Here is a 19371-nt window from a genome sequence, read left to right on the forward strand (position 1 = left end):
AAAGTGCCTGTACCAGTTCCCATTTGCATTGTCAGGGTTTGCTGTTTTGTTTTTTGAGACACGGTTTCACACTAGCCCAGGCTGGCTCAGAGCCTATAGCAGCCTTGCCTAAGTCTCCCTAGATGGGATTACAGGTGTGGTCAGTGCTGAAGCAATATAAATTTTCAGTATCTGTCCCAGGAGGGCCCACTCTTAACTGATATTTTGTGAACCCTCCTAGTGAGTACAAAGTAGTGTCCCGCTCTGGGTTTCTTCTTTTTGTTTTTGTTTGTTTAGTTTTGTTTCCTTCCTTTCTTTCTTCCTTTGTTTGTTTGTTTGAGACAGGGTCTCACTTTGCAGCCCTGGGTAGCTTAGAACTAGGTATGTAGACCGGTCTGACCTCAAACTCATGGATACCTCCTCCCCTTGTCTCCCCCAGGCTTACCATGACTGGTCACATTCTGATTGTCACTCTCATTACTCTAACTAGTGATGTACGGTGATGGGGATGTCATTCTGTAAATATGTTTCTCTTATTGGTTAATGAATAAAGCACTGTTTGCCAATAGGAAAGCAAGATAGGCGGGACTAGGAGAGATGAAGGACGGAGAGAGAACACCAGCCCCTCTCTCCAGTAAGATAAGACCATGAGGAAACATTTAGATTAATAGAAATGGGTTAATATTTAAGGCAGAGCTAGCTGATAAAAAACTAATAACTGGCCAACAGCATTTATATAAAATACAATGTCTCTATATGTTATTTGGGGCAGGCGTGGCGGTGGGACCAGACCAGTGGGAAAACCTACTCCTAACAGTATGGAATATTCTGTTTATTATGTGTGTTGTCAGTGTGTGTATGTGTGATGTGAGTGCAGGTGTCTGTGGAAGCCAGAAAATGGCTTTTTGTCCCCTGGAGCTGGAGTTGCAGGTGGTTGTGAGTCACTGACTCTGGGGTTGGAAACTGAACTTGGGTTCTCTGAAGGTCTGTTTTCATAACTATTAAGCCATTTATCTCTGCAGTCCCTTGTTGTTGTTTTGAGACAGGATTTCACCTTTGAGCCCAGCCTGGCTTCAGTTCAGCATGATCCTACTGCCTCAGCCTCTGAGTGCTGGGACTGAACTTGTACACCACCATGCCCAGTTTGAGGAATTATTTTAACGTGAGGAATTATTTTAATGTAAGGAAGTGAATACTCACAATATTGTATTGGTGGTCTGTAATACTAAAGGCAAGAACGCCTACTGTAGCAACAGTCATCTAGATTATTAGTGAAGAGGTACATGACTAGAGACATGCTACATACCTATTTTCTCGGTTCTTGAGAGTCTGAGGCATCAAGCCGGCCTGGGCTGTATACTGAGACCCTGTGTCATAAAACCAAGTTGGGGGAAATGTCTACCATGAGGTCAAGGGCTTGCCCTGTAGAGTGAAAAGGCAAGGAGGGAGGGATGCCGTAAGTTACTTTGGGGCTGTAGTCCCACATGCAGCCGAGGGTGGTCTTGAAGTTCTGGGCCTCCTGCCTCCACCTGGAAAGTGCTGGGATTCAGATGTGTGCCACCATGGCCACTCTGCACGGCTACTTCCTTTCCAGATTGAGAGACATGCTGTATTCAGTCCTATGAAACCCTGCAGTTAAATGCACTTGATTTTTCATATAACTGGACCTTGATCCATTTCATTCTTTAGTATGTCCTAGTGTGACCGTCATTTTATTACATGAGGTTTTTTTTTTTTTTTCTAAAAATGATAGTTTTTTTTTTTTTAAACTTCCCAGTGTGGTCAAGAAAGTGGCTCAGTACATGGCTGACGTGTTGGAGGACAGTAAAGACAAGGTTCAAGAGAACTTGTTGGCCAGTGGAGGTGAGCTGATCCTTTACGGTTTGTAATTATTAGTGTATAATGTGAGTAAGTGAAGAAGTTGCAGAAACCCGTAGGTGAGGACGCTACTTTACCAGAGAGCTGTGCAGCTCCTGCTGGTGATGTCACAGTCACATCTGTCCCCTGGAACATAATTTCCTGTTACTCTTAGGTGATACAGAATGTAGTGTCAGATGCAGTGTTTGCTCTCCTGCCTGGAATGAACATCTCAGCATTATTGTAGTTTGCTCTCCTGCCTGGAATGAACATCTCAGCATTATTGTAGTTAGATGCTCCTGTTTTCTATTTAATAGAAGCAGGAATGATTGATTTTATCACAGGGTAATGCCTCTTTCCCCTCCAATTAGAATATTGCTTTTCTTAGTGCCAATAAAATAGACCACTAATGTACATGTCTGTAGCTGTAAGTTAATAATTTATATTGAGTCTGTTCTGAGTAATGATGACTTTATAAAGAATACTTTGATATCATATTGTTGATTTTATTTATTTTTGAGACAGGGTCTCACTATGTAGCCCTGGCTGTCTAGAACTTGTTAAATAGACTAAACTGGACTTGAACTCACAGAGGTCCCCTTGCCTCTGCCTGGGATTAAAGGTGTGAACTATCACACCCAACAATACTACTTTTTTTAAAAAAATCTAGTGTTCTGGGGCTAGACAGATGGCTCAGGGGTTAAGAGCACATACTGCTCTTGCAGAGGACCTGAGTTCAGTTCTTGGCACATACATTGGATGACTCACAATCAGGGAATCTTCTCCAGCCTATGCAGGCTCATGCACTCATCCGTACATACCTGCCCCTCCCTACTTCATATACATGATTAAAAAATAAACTTTAATTTCAGTGTCATTCCAGTCTCATGCACATTTATTTAATCAGGACCCTTCAGAAATTATATCTCTGCCTATGTTAAACACCAAACAGCATTGGGGGTAGAAACATGGCTCAGAGGTTTAAGAGCATTGGCTGCTCTTCCAAAGGTCTTGAGTTGAGTTCCTAGCATGTACATGATGGCTCACAACCATCTGTAATGAGATCTGGTGCCTTCTTCTGGCATGCAGGCAGAACACTGTATACATAATAAATAAATCTATCTTTTTAAAAGAACAGCAATAACATCAAAAACAAACAGCCAAATGTAGTGGCATACACCTTTAGTCCCAGCACTCAGAAGGCAGAGGCAGATGGTTCTCTTAAGTTTAAGGCCAGCCTGGTCTGTAGAGAGAGTTCCAGAACAAAAAAATGCTACAACTTCTCTTCTGTAATTAATTTATTACCTTATTTCAGTTGACTTGGTTACTTATATAACAAGGTTCCAGTGGGATATGGCCAAATATCCAATCAAGCAATCTCTGAAAAATATTTCTGAAATAATTGCCAAGGTAAGACAAAAATTCAGGCAGGTAGGACACACTGATTTATAGAAGATGTTTAAATTATATATATGTGTGTGTATGTGTTTGGTGTGTGTGTATGTTACAGCCATGAAAAACTTTTTAGGTTTTTCCTCTGCTTTTTGAGACAGGATCTCTCTTTGTAGTCCTGTTTGTCCTAGAACTCACTCTATAGGCCAGGCTGGCCTCAGATTCACAGAGATCCACCTGCGTCTGCCTCACGAGTTCTGGGATTAAAGGTGCATGCCACCACATCTGGCCTTGAGGCCTTTTTGATTAGTAATCTCTAAATCTAGGTGGTTGGGGTCCTTTTATTTGGTTTAAGAAGTACTGTGACAATAGCAGTTAAGTATATGGACTAGCATAGTATAAAAGATTCATGTGAAAATTTGTTAAAAACAAAGTTTGTTACTTATTAAATGCCCTTTTAAAGTTGTACTTTTAATGTAATCACATACTCTTCATCAGAAACTATTTCAATTGTATTAGTAGAGGCAGACCCAGGAAGAGCTGCCTGTTTGTCTTCTCTTTTGAAGGGAGTGACTCAGATTGATAATGACCTGAAATCTCGAGCGTCTGCATACAATAATCTGAAAGGGAATCTTCAGAATTTGGAGCGAAAGAATGCGTAAGCTCTCAAGACTTCGTGGTTGTGGGATCAAGGGGCACTGTTGGGTTTAGAAAGCTCCAGTCTGTGCTGTTTTTGTCATCAGTGGCTTTGGAGGGGGTGGGGCTGGATGGATGGCTTAGCAGCTAAGTGCTGGCTGCTGTGGCAGGACCCGAGTTGTTCCCAGCACTGGTCTGTAATTTTATGTCTGGGCATCTGATGCCCTCTCCTAACCTGCAGGCTTCTACACACAGGGTACGACAAAAAATGCTTTTTAATTTTTAAATTTTCCTGGAGAAAGGTTACTAATTTTACAGAATTTGAGCACTTCATTAAATTTTTTCATAAATTTACTTGCCACCTGGGTGCTGGCTTATTTCCTTATCCATTTGATATTTCACTGACAACTGTGTAAAATTAATTATTTGAAACAAGTCAGTTATTGCATAGCAATCACCTGCCATTTAAGAGGTTTTTATATAGTATCCTGTTTATGCTGTAATGGTTATTTTTTCCTTTCTCTGTTTTCTAGGTTTAGATTTTTGTAGCATTTGCTTGGAACTGTATTTGGTTGCTCTTCTTGTAGTGTTACTGCAAGTGTAGTTGGGCTGTTTTGCTGTGGTTGGTTTGGGGGGGGGTAGGAACCCCGTACAAGTGAAATTTTTTGTTTTACTTTTTATTTTGAATGTGTGTGAGTATGGTGCATGAGCCTTTTCATGTATACGTGGAGGACAGAGGAAGTCATGGGGTCCCCTCCATGACTCTTTGCAAGCTTCAGGGTCATCCTGTCTCCATGCCCTGCAGCTCTTGGGTTATAGGCATGGGCATGGCGTGCACAGCTTGTTTGTTACATGGATACTGGTGCCTGAACTCCAGTCCACGTGGTTGCGTAGCAAATGCTCTTAACCACCAAGTGTAGTTTCAGGTACATAGCTTTTCAAAGTTGTATCATAGTCCAAGGAAAGGGCAGGATGGAGGTGATGATTTGAAAGTTGATTATTGTGTTAATGAACCAAAATTGTCTGGTATCACATGATGTCCAGGGAAAGGGAGAAAGAAGAGAGGTTGTTGTACTTGACATAATTTCATAATTGCAATGAAGTAGACTCGCATCTGGTGACTAGTTCTTTCCAAGGTATGTAATTACAAGAAGCGCTGAGTTCCAGCAATTCAAACAAGCACAAAGTGAGGCACTAGAGGCAGATTTCAGCAAATACTGCCACGTCTTAGGGTGCAGGGGTAGGGTGCAGGATGCGTCTGTGTATGAATGCTTTGCCTGCATTTATGTGTGCACCAAGTGTGTGCTGGTGCCCTTGGAGGTCGGAAGATGGTGTTGGGAATTGAACCTGGGTTCTCTGTGGGAACAGGTACTCTTGAGACTGAGCATTTATGATGTGTGTAGCCTCTTTTTTTCCTTGTGTCACGGAAGTGCGCACCACTAATGGTCTGCTCCCATCCTTTAGGGGGAGTTTGCTGACTCGGAGCCTGGCAGAAATCGTGAAGAAAGATGACTTTGTTCTTGACTCAGAGTACCTGGTTACGCTCCTGGTGGTGGTCCCCAAGTATGTCTGTTACCAGAAAGGCCTAAAGCTCAAGTAGATTTGTTCATGTGGCACTTACAGTAAAATTTGTTTCATAATGTGGTGATGGACACATCAGTTATAAATTGGTAGGCTTGGATGACTAACAAACTAAATAATTTTGTTATTAAAAGTTTAAAAATGCATGTTTTAGATTTTTCAGAATCAGCCATTGAATTTGTTATTCTGAAAAATATTTACTATTAGTTGAGGTGAACTTGAGCCCTGTAAGAATGAAGAATGTGTGCTGGGCGTTGGTGGCGCATGCCTTTATCCCAGTACTCTGGAGGCAGAGGCAGGTGAATCTCTGTGAGTTCGAGGCCAGCCTGGTCTACAGATCAAGTTCCAGGCCAGCCAGATACATAATAAGACCCTGTGTCAAAACAACAATGGCAACAAAAGCCTGGAGAGAAGAGACAGAAAAACTCTTAACGGTCTCAAGTCTTACACTGAAGTTTTGCTGTTGACACCTCTGGGGGACTCTAAGCTGAGGTGGGAGGCATCATGTGAACCCTGCCTTTGTTCTGTAGTTCTACCTGGTTAGGGGGACTGAGAATAGAAGAAAACACTGGTTCCTGGAGGAGAGTCCCTGATGTTACCTGGCTGGAGCATCTCTCCTCTCTTTGAGTATGCAGGCTTTTGGAATTTTTTTGGCATGCGAAGAAGAGCTAAGCGCTGGCTGTCCTCGAACTGGCACTGTGGTCTGGCTGATCTGGAGCTTGTACTGTTCCTGTCTTCACTTCCAGGCACCAGGGTCACGGGCATGCGCCGCTGGCCTCACCGGGGTCACGGGCATGCGCCGCTGGCCTCACTGGCATGCTTCACTATGCCCAGTGTGAAAAGCTTTGCTTTTTGTTTTCCTGACACGGCTCTTCACTGGAACATTGGAACACATTATTTATTTGTAATTTCTATTGTCTTTGCTTTTATAGCTTACAGGAAAATAACCTTTGCCCATATTTTTTATTTAGCTTTCTTTAATATTTGTGTTTAGAAAATTTCAGCTTTTGTACCTTAAAATGGAAAACAGGAGCCCTGTAGGCCACTTTACATGATCAATTCCCATGCCTGCAGACACTTTCTTGTAAATCACACACACAGTTGTCTCTCCACAACCCCAAAGCCTTTGCAGAAAACTGTTGCACAGTGTTCTGAGGCAGCATCTTTTACTGCCACTTGTCTCCTCGCTGCTTCCCGGGGTACACCGTTTTCTGTAAATAGAGTTTTATTCAACCCTTTGTAGTGACCACCAAATGGTAGTGATTTCCCATGGCCTCTTGTGTTTTAAAATGAGGTGTGTTTGTGAACCATGCAGTTTAAAAATAACATAGAAACAACAGTTGCTAGCCCGATCTGAGTCGTGTTCTCAGTAGGGAGTTTTGCTACATATATAGGATATGTTTTATTGGAACCACGTTTCCTGTCTGCCGTGTTTTCTCTTCCTGGGCGTGGCAGAAGTAGGACTTGTTTCCCTCCCATGCTTACGGTAACTTTTCTGCAGGCTGAACCACAACGACTGGATTAAGCAATACGAAACGCTCGCGGAGATGGTAGTCCCAAGGTCGAGCAAGTAAGTAGCCATCCGGCAACAGTGCTTTGTTCCCTAGACGTGTCCTACGGTGTGTGGGGTTAGAAAACGTCTTTGCGGTCTATGTTTCCTTTGCAGTAAATCTGCTATTTTAGAACCATTGTTTTTTTACTCTAGTTATCATTTTATATCTAGAAGGGACTTGGCACAGCCAGGTTGACCCCCTCATTTTTATAGATGGAGAAGTTTTAAGAGAGTGAGATGAAGTGTTTGCCCAGAGTCACACTTCTCTCACTGATGGAAGGACTGACCAGAACCAGCAATGGAACTTTTTGGGCTACACCTTGCTGCCTTGTCCCTTGTGAACTTTGCCCTGTAGGCGCTAGCTAACTTCCTTTACCTCACGAAGAGATTGCACCAGGCAGTTCCTGAGGCCCCTTGATTTCCATTGTCACTTTGAGAAGAGATTTGAGCAGGATGTGTTCATCTTTAAAAAGAACAGAATGCTTGTCCTTTAAATACACATTTTGAGTTGCTAGTTCAATGCTGTGAGGTGGTTTAGGCAGCTGATTTCCTCACAGGTGAGGAAGCCATGTTTTAAGTGGCCCAAGTTCAGTGCCCAGTGGCAAGGCAGGGTTGACAGTGATCTTGTAGCTCATGATCCATGTCATCAGCCTGTGCCTGCTATTGTAAAAGAAGGTATGGAAGATGGTGAGGAGGTGAAGTTAGTAAGGTCAGGCTGTGGAGAACTTTCTTTTACAGTTCTTGACAAGTGTTTCTCTTTTGAGACCTACAGCCTGAGCTCACTGATCTTTCCTCCTCCATTTAAGCTAAATCCAGCTTCGGTAAACCGAAGATAGTGGTTGTGTCTTGACACACATTCTCATTTGGGCTGTTGTTCCTGACCTGTAATAACTTCTCAGTAGGGCATTGGAGCTCAGAGGTTGACATACTATCTGGGAAGCAGGTACCTAGGAGGAGGCTGAAGGGTCAGTGCAGTGTCCTCTAGAGGTAGCAGAGCAAGACAGGCTTCAGGGTTGGGTGTGGGTGCTGTGGAGGACAGGTGATAGGCCCTAATTTTGAAAGGAGAACTCTATACCATTTCAGAGAGTTAGATCATTTGTTAATCATAGGAAGTATAGTTAAATGCTGGCAACACTTGTCCCAGTGGCCTTCTAGGTCCCCAGCCCTACTTCAGTCAGGGTAAGCATCACTGACTGAGGAATGTGTCTGTGTCATTGTCTGTGGAGCCAGCTCAGTAGCACCAGGAGAGGCCTGCACTTCACATGAGCCAGCTAGGTGAGCTAGGCCTGGGGTACTGCTCAGACACCCACTGCTCAGAAAAGAGCTCTGTGGCTTGATGGAGATTGTTTGGTCTGCAGCTGGCATTTTCCTTCCTGTGTGTGTGGTGTTGAGGGTCAGATCCAGAACTCGGCTTGTGCAAGGCAAGACATCTATTCTGAGCCTCTTCTCAGCCTGGTAACATTTTTGTTGTTGTTGTTGTCATCTTTGGGGATTTTGGCCTTTTGTTTGTTTGTTTGAGTAAATACTTTGTGGCAGCCATTGTTTCAAGTACTTTACTCAAATTAAGTCAATTAGATATGGATAATAACAGGGCTAGAGAGGTGGTCCAGCAGTAAGAGAGTGCATTGGCTGTTCTGGCAGAGGATCCAGGTTTGGTTCCCAGCACCAACATGGTAGTTCACAACCATATGTAACTCCAGTTACAGGGGATCTGAGTCTCTTCTGACCTCCAATGGCACCGGGTACACACATGGTCACAGACATATGTGCAGGCAACACCAGTACTCACAAAAATAAATATCAAAAAATATAGATAGTATCACTTGTTTTCCCTCCCTCCCTCCCTCCTTTTTTATTGAAACAGGTTCTCATGTAGCCCAGGCTGGCTATACACCCGTAATTTTCCTGTCTCTAACTCCCAGGGCTGGAATGATAGGCCAATCCCACCAGGTCAAGCATGACACGTTTTGTTGCTGTTTTAAATGTCTTTTTTCTTTTTCTTTTTTTTTTTTCTTTTTCTTTTTTTTTTTTTTTTTTTGGCCTTAAGGAAGACTTTTATTAAATGGCCTTTCCCCCTTCATACAAGGTTTTTACTAAGTTTCTTTGTTATTGTTTTGTCTTTAATTTTTAAAAACTTATAAGATAGAGTGCTGTTCTGAATACCCAAGGTGACCCATGGTGGGTTCTGTTGGAAGGCGTTAGCGGGCTCATATAGCCTGAGCAGAGCCTGAGCAGGGCCTGAGGGATCCCTGCCTTGTTTTCTCGTGCTTAAGCTTTGTAGGGAGCTCACACATTGGGCACACTGGGTTGGCTCTTTAAAAAAAAAAAAAAAAAAAAAAAAAAAAAAACTTGTTATATCAATGATGTCTTGGGAGTAATGAGTGAAAGATGAATTTTGAAATAGAGGAAAAAAACTTTAAAATACCACCTCGGAAAATGCCATAATGAAACCTAATTATTGTAGATGCTAACTTTTAAAATAAAAAAATGCCACCCTTACACCTGAATGTGGGAATGAATGGGCTTCTTGTTTGTTTGCTTGTTTTGTTTTGCTTTGTTTGATTTTGAGACAGGGCCATGCCATACAGTTTGGATTGGATTACCTCTAAATCATCCTGCTGGGCCTACAGGTGTACCGCCATTCCCAGCCTCATTTTATACAAAAGGGTGTTCAGTTTTCTGTGGGGCGGGCATCTCTGGAGGCCGGAGGACAGCTTGGGTGGCGGGCTCCGTCTGCTCCGTCCACCGTGTCCGTTCCATGTCCTCGTGTTTGAGAGGAAGCGCCTTGACCTGCGTCATCTTGCTGGCCTTCTCACCTTCATGCTCAGTACACAAAGCCTAGCTATTGTTGAGATAAGGTTTGCAAACATCAGATGATGTGAAAGCCTGCTGCATACTAGGATGTATGTCAAGCTGCAGCCAGGGAAGAGGTTTGTGCTGTCTGAACCTTTTCACTGGCGCATGTCCAGGAGAGTTGGCACTTCCCCCTTGAATTTTTTCACTACTTTTCCTTTCCGTCCCTCGGGGCGTGTTTGTTTGAGATGTGTTTTTACTGTGTCACCCTGGCTGGTCTGGAACTCGATGAAGACCAGGCTGGCCCCAGACTCCTGAGTGCTGGGGTCAAAGGTGTTCATGTATCTTCACACCCCTCTCTTCTGCTTCTTGTTTGTAGGGGATAGACAGCTCAGTGGTAGAGCTCTTGCCTAGCATGTTGGAGGACCTGGGTTCATTTACCTCACCAGAAATTTCTGAAAGTCAGACTGGGCATTACACATTTCTGTGACAGTTGGCAGTTTCCTGGCACTAGTGTGTGGAAAGGTCTTTGTAGTGATGTCCGTGGAGCTGTGACTGGAGTTTATGAGCTCACTGACACCGTACAGCCTAAAAAGGAATACAGAAGTGTATTCATTCAGAGCCGTTGAGACTGTTGCTTGTGAAATTCTGATTGGGGGTGTGATGGGAATACAGGAATGAGTCGATGGCAGGGTGGAGCGGCCGAGCCTGGCCCTGGTGGGCTGGGTGGGTTTGGCTGGACAGAGGAAGAACAGTCCTTGAGACAAGAGCAGTTTGACCAACTAGCCTGATGCCAGAAATTGGACAGCATGCTCCTGAGGGTGTAGCTTCCCTTAGGGGTCAGACCACTTTGTCTGCTAAAGTGTAGGAGAGGGTGTGAAGGCACCCTAACCAGAGAGCGGCACAGACAGGACCATCTTCCCTGTGGGAGGCAGTGCTCTGAGTCCCTCCCCTCCCTCCTGTTTCTGAATTCCGTAGTGATATAGAACTCACAGTGACTTTACCCTCTAGTGTTCTTTCAGAGGACCAAGACAGTTACCTTTGTAACGTCACCTTGTTCAGAAAAGCAGTGGATGATTTCAGACACAAAGCCAGAGAAAATAAGTAAGTCTGTCTGTCCCTGTCAAAAATGTATGCATGATTTTAATCTGTTGGATTGGCTGTACATGGTGTGGACAGACGTGTTTTTTTCCTCCAAATTTAGGTTCATAGTTCGTGACTTCCAGTACAACGAGGAGGAGATGAAAGCAGATAAGGAAGAGATGAACAGGCTGTCAACTGACAAGAAGAAGCAGTTTGTATGTGATGTTCTTAGCGCTGTCCGTGTTCAGCAGGAGATGAAGTAGTTAGTAGTACCCTGTCTTTGACTTGGAAAAGGAGAAGTTCTCAGATAGTTGGTTTTAGTATTGAGACAGGTTTCATCCCAGAGTCCAGGCAGAACTCACTGCGTGGCCCAGGGCTACCTTGAGCTCTTGGGGATTCTCCTGCCTCAGCTTCAGAGCGTTGGGGTTATAGGCAGCTAGCAAGTACCAGACCCCCCTGTTACCAGTTCCCACAGCGCTGGGGTTACAGACATCTGTGTCTATGCCTGGCTTTTTTTCCTTTAACCAGGGTTCAGGGATCTGATCTCAGGTCCTTATGTGTGCACAGTAAATGTCCTCACCCCTGAGCCGCTGCCCTCCTTTTGAGGGCTTCATTGGATTTTGTTTAGAGTTTATTTTGAGTTTGAGCCTAAAGTATCTGGAGATATTGTGGAAGCTTGGGAGTCTTAGAGAGAAGCATGAAAAAGCAGTTTATAATTTGGTGCTAGAAAAATGTAGGTATTGGGGCTGCAGCTGCAGCTCACTGGAGTGCTTGACTAGCACACAAAAGCCACATTTACAGAAACTGGTTTTGGAGGCAGATGTCCACAGTCCAGCATTGGAGGAAGAGGCAGGGGTATCTGGAAATTGTAGGTCATCCTTAGTTACATGAGGACTTGTTACATGGATTCCCAGAAGCTCAGGGTTTTGTGTGCAGGAGGTACCTCTAGAAGCACACCCCTGATGGGAGATGTCATTCTGTATATGTTTCTCTTCCTGGTTAATGAATAAAGCACTGTTGGCCAATAGGAAAGCAAGATGGGCGGGACTAGGAGACAAGGAGGAGAGAGGCAGTAAGGAGGAGTCAGCATGTAGAGACGGGAGAGAGCAGAATGCCGGCCCCTCTCTCTGGTAAGATGAGACCACGTGGAAATACTTAGATTAATAGAAATGGGTTAATACTTAAGACAGAGCTAGCCGATAAGAAACAAGTAACTGGCCAACAGAATGATATCTAATACAGTGTCTCTGTGTGTTAATTGGGGCTGGCGCCACAGTGGGTCCAGGCCTGCAGGAAAAAACTACTCGTAACACACCCCAAGTCCAATCATGGCCTTCTTCAGGCACCAGGGAGCCGTCTGACACTGACTACTAACTGCCTCGCCAACCCATCCTGCTTTCTAGCAAGCAGATGTGGGCAGTGCTGTTGGCCACAGCAGCTCAAACATTTTGATCAGAAGTTTTCATTTATTGTATCCTCTTTGCCTGAATTAATTGCTTGGTATGTCTAAATGATCCTATATGTTACCTAACTTAAGTGTTAACTGAGTCAGTAATGATGTCTTTATAGGTGGATGGGGAGGTATTGTTTGACATCGCTAAAGAAGTTTTTAATTACACTTTGTCATAGATGCAGGGCAGTGTGAAACCTGAGCAGGTTTCAGGGCCTCGGAAGAAGCCCTGTTCCCAGGTTAGCACACTGAGCTAGGGATGGGGAATGGCCGTGTTCCCACAGAGCTGCAGGTTGAGGTCTCTGTAAGTGCATTTGATATGCTGAGTACCCTGTTGTATGTTCAGGTGTTTGCCCTGCAGCTCTCAAGCCCAGTTTAAATTGCTTTCCTGAAGACATGTGTCTTGCTTTGTTAGCCGGGTTAACTCACACTAGTCTGCTGAGGGTGCAGAGTAGTGACTCACCTTTCATTGTAGAGCATGAAGGAAGGCCGTGGGGTGCTGAGTATAGTATTTGGAACTTCGTAAAGTGGCTAGTCACTTCTTTAAAAATGTTTGAATTTTCTAATCGCCATTTGCAAAGCAAATTTATGGTAATTTCATGTTTTTCTTTTTAAAGGGACCACTTGTGCGGTGGCTTAAAGTGAATTTCAGTGAGGCGTTTATTGCGTGGATCCATATAAAAGCACTAAGGGTTTTTGTTGAGTCTGTCTTAAGGTAAGAAAGCTAAGAAAGTTGTAGCTGCAGAGTTTGGTGTACCTCTTTCTCATGACAGTCCAGCCATATGATGGTGATTTGGAGCCAAAGAGCCAGGGTTGAGGCAGTGACTGTCGGGGTCACACAGCTCGTCACGTGTACATTGTCCTTGACAGCAGGTTCTGGGGAAGTGATGTACACTTCTCTAATGCACAGTCATAGACTTTTAATGAGGGTGGAGACTTTATTGTGGGGACACAGAATGTGCTGTGAGATTGTCTAGTTGCTATGGGTAGCCATTGCTCAACATGACCACTTGTTTTGTTCGCTTTCGCTCGCTGACTTTGAACTCATTTTAGACTGGGCTGGCTCAGACTTTGATCTTCTATCCTCAGCCTTGTGAGTGCCGCCATAGCAGGCATGCCCCTTCATGCCTGCTCCACCCACATGGCCTTTTGATGCAGTGTAGAGATGCTGTGTAATACATTGTAACCTTTTATAGTAAAGTCTTTAAACTTGTGACCAGAAAGGCCTGGACTCCACCAATACAAAGTGCAGTGTGGTGGGATAACTCAGTCATTTACTCTGAGGGTCACGTGTCATGCACTGGAGCAGATACGTGGGTCATGTATTTATAAGGCTGGAGGCGCAGGCATCCTTGCTCCAGCTCTGCCGGAAATCTCAGGACTGGTCACACTGATGGACAGCACTAGGCAAAAGAAACTTTTACCTCCTGTATAATTAGGGGTACACGACCATTAAAAAATTATTTATTTGTTGTGTATGAGTTGCCTGCATTCATGTCTGTGTACCACATGAAGTCCAGAAGAGGACATCAGATCCCCCAGAACTGTAGTTACAGACAGCTGTGAGCTGCAGTGTGGGTGCTGGGAATTGAACTCGGGTCCTCTGGAAGAGCAGCCAGTGCTTTAGCTCCATGGGATTACCGTCTTTTTGTGGTCTTTGGTTCAGAAAATACATCTGTGTATGGCATGATCTGTAATTAAGTGCAAAGTGAATTATAAGATATTAACCAAGTTGGGTGTGGTGGGGTACTTTTAATCCCAGCAGGTAGGACACAGACGCAGGTGGATCTCTGGGTTCAAGGCCAGCCTAGTTTACACAGTTAGTGAGACCTTGTCTTAAAAAAAAAAAAAAAAAAAAAGCCAGTGTTTGTTTGTTTTGAGACAGGGTTTCTCTGTATTGCTTTGGAACCTATCCTGGAACTCGGTCTGTAGACCAGGCTGGTCTTGAACTCACAGAGATCCACTGCTTGCCTCCCTAGTGCTGGGACTAAAGGCGTGCGCCAGCAATGCCTGGCACCAGTGTTTATTTAAAATGAAGATTCTTCGGATATTTTGCATGTAGTTTGATGAATAGTATATATTTTAAGATAACTAAATACCAGTTGTCTTTTGAACCTCTGTACATGTTGCTCCTGTTGGGAATCATTTAAAAACTTATCTGTAACTGTGCTTCTCATTTTTAACTTTTAAAAAATGTTTAGAGTATGGAAAGTTTCATCTTTTAAGTTTAAACATCTTCTAGCCCCATATTATTTTTTTGTACTGGGCATATTAATAGATTACTGTGAAATTGAGTGTTAATTAATTACCAGTGGTTGGCTTCCCTGTTCCCCTCTGCTACAGCCCAGGCTGGCCTCAAACTCACACAGGTCCTTGCCTTAGTGTCCTCAGTGTTGAGATCACAGGTGTGAGCCACCACCCCGGAAGTGGCTCAGCTTTTACTGACAGACTTGTAGTGGGCTCAGAGGTCTGTTTACGTGCTGGGGTGAGCTTCTGTGGCTGGTGGCAGACTTGTAAGGGGATATTTAGCGTGATACGCGCTGTGTCCGTGAAGAGCCTTACAGACAAGCTCTGAATAGGAAAAATGTCTTTGTGTGAGCCATGCTACACACACTGCTTCTGCTGCTTTTTAAGGTATGGCCTGCCGGTGAACTTCCAAGCAATGCTCCTTCAACCTAACAAGAAAACGGTGAAGAAGCTAAGAGAAGTGTTACATGAGCTATACAAGCACCTAGACAGCAGTGCAGCCGCCATTATTGATGTAAGTATGTGTTAGCTTGGGTGGAGGAGGGAGCTGCTGCACGGGTATTCATAGAAAAGGACGGCAGATATGTGCATGATCAGGCCATGCATATTTCCCCGAGCGCCTCTCTTAGGTGAACTCAATGAGTACTTGCTTGTTTATGTACTAGGTGCAGCTATTCTCGGGAGTTTTAGAACCCATCATCATCTTGCTGTGTATCAGATCTTAATAGCTGCAGGAGTTCAGAAACAACCACTGCTTTTAGGTGTTCTTAAACTATACATTGCCAAGAGAAGGAGAATATGGAAGTATTTTAATTTGTTTGGTAGAAATAATGGAGCCAATAAATTAGTACTTTACGTTTTTATTTATTTTGGGAGGATACACAACATGCCTTGTGCACGCAAGAGTGTAACTCTTCCTCCTAGCATGTGGGTCCCAGGGTTCAAATGCAGGTCCTCAGGAGACTTGGCAGCAAGCACCTTTACCCACTGAGCTGTGTCCATGGCTCAGATGAAGATTTTGAAGGGAATTATCATTTCTCTAGAAGGGTTTTAAAGTTTTGTGTTTATGTGTGTTTTTTGGTGAATGCCTAACACCCAAGGAGGCCAGAAGAGGGAGGCAGGTCCCTGAGAGCTGGGATATAGACAGTATGGGCAGCCTTGTGGGTGCTGGGAATGGGACCCGGGTCCTTTGGAGGAAGTCAGCCCTCTTCATGCAGGGTCGTTGCTGCAGCCCCTCAAATTAGCTTTTAAAGAGAACATGACAAACAGTTATGTGTTGTTTTTGTTGTCTCACCGTGTTAGTGGCCTTTTATTTTATAGTTTACATTTCGCATATCTTGTTTTTCATTTTAGTTTAACATGGTAGTATCATATGTATGAGTCAGAATAATGAACAATTAGGTTTTTTTTGTTTTTTTTTTTTTTTTTTTTTTTTTTTTTTTGGTAAGAGAAAATGCAGAAAATGGCCTGCTGTCTTTTCATAAAGTCTTGGCAAAAGTAACAATCCTAAGTTTTTGGTACAAGCTATGCTCTTGGTAAATTCTTCTAAGGTGCAAATAGACCTGAAATCTTTAAAAACCACACTTTTTTTTTTTTTTTTTGGACACTACATTTTATAAGCCTTGTCCCCTAAATTCAAGATTTAAAAAGTAAGTTAACCCAGGAAAGTCAGGGTTTGGTCGACACTTTCAGCATTGGAGCTGAGTTTAGTCTTCCTGCTCCCTTGTTTCTCTGTGACTCAGCAGCTTGGGACTCTTCCAGTACTTAAAGCAAAGTGAATGCCTGGCTCAGATTAGATGAGTTTAAATGCCTAACTTGAGCCTAGATGAGGTGTTGTAAAAGGTCCTGTAAATCCCTAACCTGCGTCTGTGATTTCTCCGTAGGCTCCTATGGATATCCCTGGCCTAAACCTGAGTCAGCAAGAATACTACCCCTATGTATATTACAAGATCGATTGCAACTTGCTGGAATTCAAGTAAACTTGCGCTCTTCCTAGATGGTCCTGTTGTGTTGGCGTGTACTCAGAGAGTTGACTCTCGACCCTCGCTTGCTCCTCACCCTCTTCCCTAGGCAGATTTTCTCATGTGGTCCATATCTCACTCTTTGATTTTCAAAGGAAAAAAAAAATATATATATATATATTGTTTCTTTTTATTGATCAGGTCTGTAAATGTGTACTGAAAAAAATCAGAGTTTATTTATAAATAGGATAGTTTATTTAAAGAGGTATTTTCCTCCCTGATATCATGGTATGCATAATTCTGTGTGTTTTATTGTGCACACCCTTGTTTACAGGAGAATGGTGTAAACATGCCGTTTTGTTCTCTGTATTTAGTAGACCTAACTGTCCAGTAGTTACTCAGTCGTGATGTAGAGAAATGTGACAACATTCAGGTGTGTGCTTTCTGAATTTTCCCAACACTGTCTGTCTGTCCGCACTGTTGACACCCACAGGACAGAATAAAAGACCCTGTGCACAGTGCGCTGTGTGTGTGACTTGAGAATTTCCCTGCAGCACGGGCTCAATGAAGGCGCGATTTAATGGATGGGCTGCTTCCGGGACTCCACTACTGCCGAGCTGGGAGCATTTGTGTCTGACTTGCATATGATTTAATTGTGCCAAATTTGGGTCAGAGCACAAGTCTGAAGGTTATTTTTCCAGCACATGGTGATATTTATATTTGGACACCGGACGCTTAGTTCTCTTAAACAAGAAGTGGGGCCAGTTTTGAATAAAGTATAGCAAAACTATGCAGCATTAGTTGTTTATTTTGTCTAAGTCTTTGTTTTCTAACATCCATAATTACAGAGGCCTCATGTTGACTTTGTCGTTCTGACATGGTCTGAAAATAGGCATCATTGACCTTTAAAATCCCTGAAATGAACAGCTTGGCTTAAAGTCTAGCAAGAGCTGTGAGCGTGAGGTTTTGTAGTAATCCTGTAGTCACTGTACACACACCGCTTTGCAAGTGAGAGAACTGTTCTGCACTTTTCTATCCCTTCTAGAAAATTAGCCTTCACGATCTTTGCTACCTGCAATGATTATTTTTGTTTCGTAAGTGCTTACTGGCCAAACATAGGAATGTCTACAAAGTAGAACATGTGAGAGATACCCCTGTCCCTGTAATTTCTTCCCTCAGAGGAAGTTTGTGCCCTTTTCTGTGTTCAGCATCTCGCCCCCTCCCTCCCTCCCTCCCTCCCTCCCTCCCTCCCTCCCTCCTTCCCTCCCTCCCTCCCTTCCTGTCCTCTCTCCTCACATAGATTTTATTTGAATAAAGCAAGGATTATACACACACTCCTGTCACTTGCTGTTTGGATTAACAGTTTGTCCAGGCCCACATTGCTGAGACTTGATCATGTGGTTCACAAAGTGTCTGTCCAGACACCAGCAATGACAGAGTCTCACTATGTAGCTCTAGTTGGCCTGGAACTCCCTGTGTAGACCAGGCTGGTCTTGAACTCACAGGTTCCGTCAGCCTCTGCCTCCCAGGTGCTGGGGTTAAAGGTGTGTCACCACCGCCCGGTCTGTCTGCTCTCATTTCTAAGTCATACTTTCAGGTATTGGAAATGACGTAGAAACTGATGTAGATGAGACTTTACTACCAGCTTCCTTTTCTTTTTAAGAAAATGTACACAAGGTTAAAAACCACATGCACAAATACTGTTTATAGTGTCTTTGGTGCCTTTAGAAAAATATATGGTCCCTGTTTTAGTGACATCAGTAAAAGAAGAAATCACTTCTTGGTTTCTTGTAAAATCAAATGTAATCAGTGAAATTGTGTTGTGGAAAGTCTATAACAGTATTGTGTTCTGTGGAAAACATTACAGTTTTGAGACAAGCACTCAATTAAAAATTAATTACTGCCTAGTGTGGTGGTGTGCACCTTTAATCCTATCACTCAGGAGGCAGGTGGATCTCGGTGACCAGGTCAGCCTGGTCTACAAGTGATTTCCAGGACAGCCAGTGCTGTACAGAAGGAAGACCCTGTCTCAAATCAAACAAAACAAACACCTTAAAATAAGAATGTTTCAAGTGCCATGCCAATATAGAAACTTATTCATAGTTTGCATCCTTATAGTATTGGGTCTTTAAACACGTCTGACTGTGGAGACTGGTGAGGGGGATGCTCAACAGTTGATGCCCTTGCAGAGGACTCAGGTTTGGTTCCCAGCACCCACAGGCTCACAGACACCTGTAACTCCAGCTCCAGATGACCCAGCACTCTCTGGCTTCTGTGGACACTGCAAACATGTGGTACACGTGTATAGGCAAACACTCATACACATAAAAACAAGCCTTTTAAAAATCTGAATGTAATTCTGGTTTCTTAATAAAGAATATATCATGTTGGAACCATTTCATTTTCGAGAAGACCCGCCTTTACAGTGTTTCCGTCCAGGTTCCTTATTCCAGTGTGAAGGGATTGGGGCGAAACTGTTGGGTTGTTTGGTCAGAGGAGCCTTTTGCTGTGGGTTAGCTCCTGCAGAAGTGACCGACAGCCAGGAAAGGTCAGCAAGACGCCATAAATGAGATTTCTTGCCAGGTACTGCATACTGGAATTGGCTGTCCTATCCATGGGGCCACTGAAGAATAATGAAAGTGCCGATTCATTATTAAATCCCTAAGAGAACAGTCACAGATCTGAGGAATAACTACATGAAACACCCAGGAGATGCTTAATGCTTGTGGTCAGCCAGTAGGACTCAGGCTGCCTTTGAAGAGGCTCCCTCCAAACTCCACTGTAGGGAGCCTCCTTCCGCCTTATTCAAGTAGTGATTGTTATCTATCATAGATCATCAT

The 19371-nt window shown here is 43.6% G+C and overlaps 1 protein-coding gene across 2 annotated transcripts in view; it reads left to right on the forward strand.

Moving 5' to 3' along the window:
* Atp6v1c1 (ATPase H+ transporting V1 subunit C1) overlaps positions 1-17321 on the forward strand; it is a 34472-nt gene extending 17151 nt beyond the window's left edge. For both annotated transcript variants that reach the window (XM_051202439.1, XM_051202440.1), the window contains exons 4-13: positions 1757-1842; positions 3152-3246; positions 3795-3886; positions 5329-5427; positions 6947-7015; positions 10802-10894; positions 10995-11088; positions 12941-13038; positions 14958-15084; positions 16454-17321. In XM_051202439.1, the coding sequence (XP_051058396.1) occupies positions 1757-1842; positions 3152-3246; positions 3795-3886; positions 5329-5427; positions 6947-7015; positions 10802-10894; positions 10995-11088; positions 12941-13038; positions 14958-15084; positions 16454-16549 (949 nt within the window). In that variant the 3' untranslated portion in view covers positions 16550-17321. The remainder of the gene's footprint in view (positions 1-1756; positions 1843-3151; positions 3247-3794; positions 3887-5328; positions 5428-6946; positions 7016-10801; positions 10895-10994; positions 11089-12940; positions 13039-14957; positions 15085-16453) is intronic.
* Positions 17322-19371: the final 2050 nt, after the last annotated feature.

Source organism: Phodopus roborovskii, unplaced genomic scaffold (genome assembly GCF_943737965.1).
Source record: "Phodopus roborovskii unplaced genomic scaffold, PHOROB, whole genome shotgun sequence".
Taxonomy (NCBI): domain Eukaryota; kingdom Metazoa; phylum Chordata; class Mammalia; order Rodentia; family Cricetidae; genus Phodopus; species Phodopus roborovskii.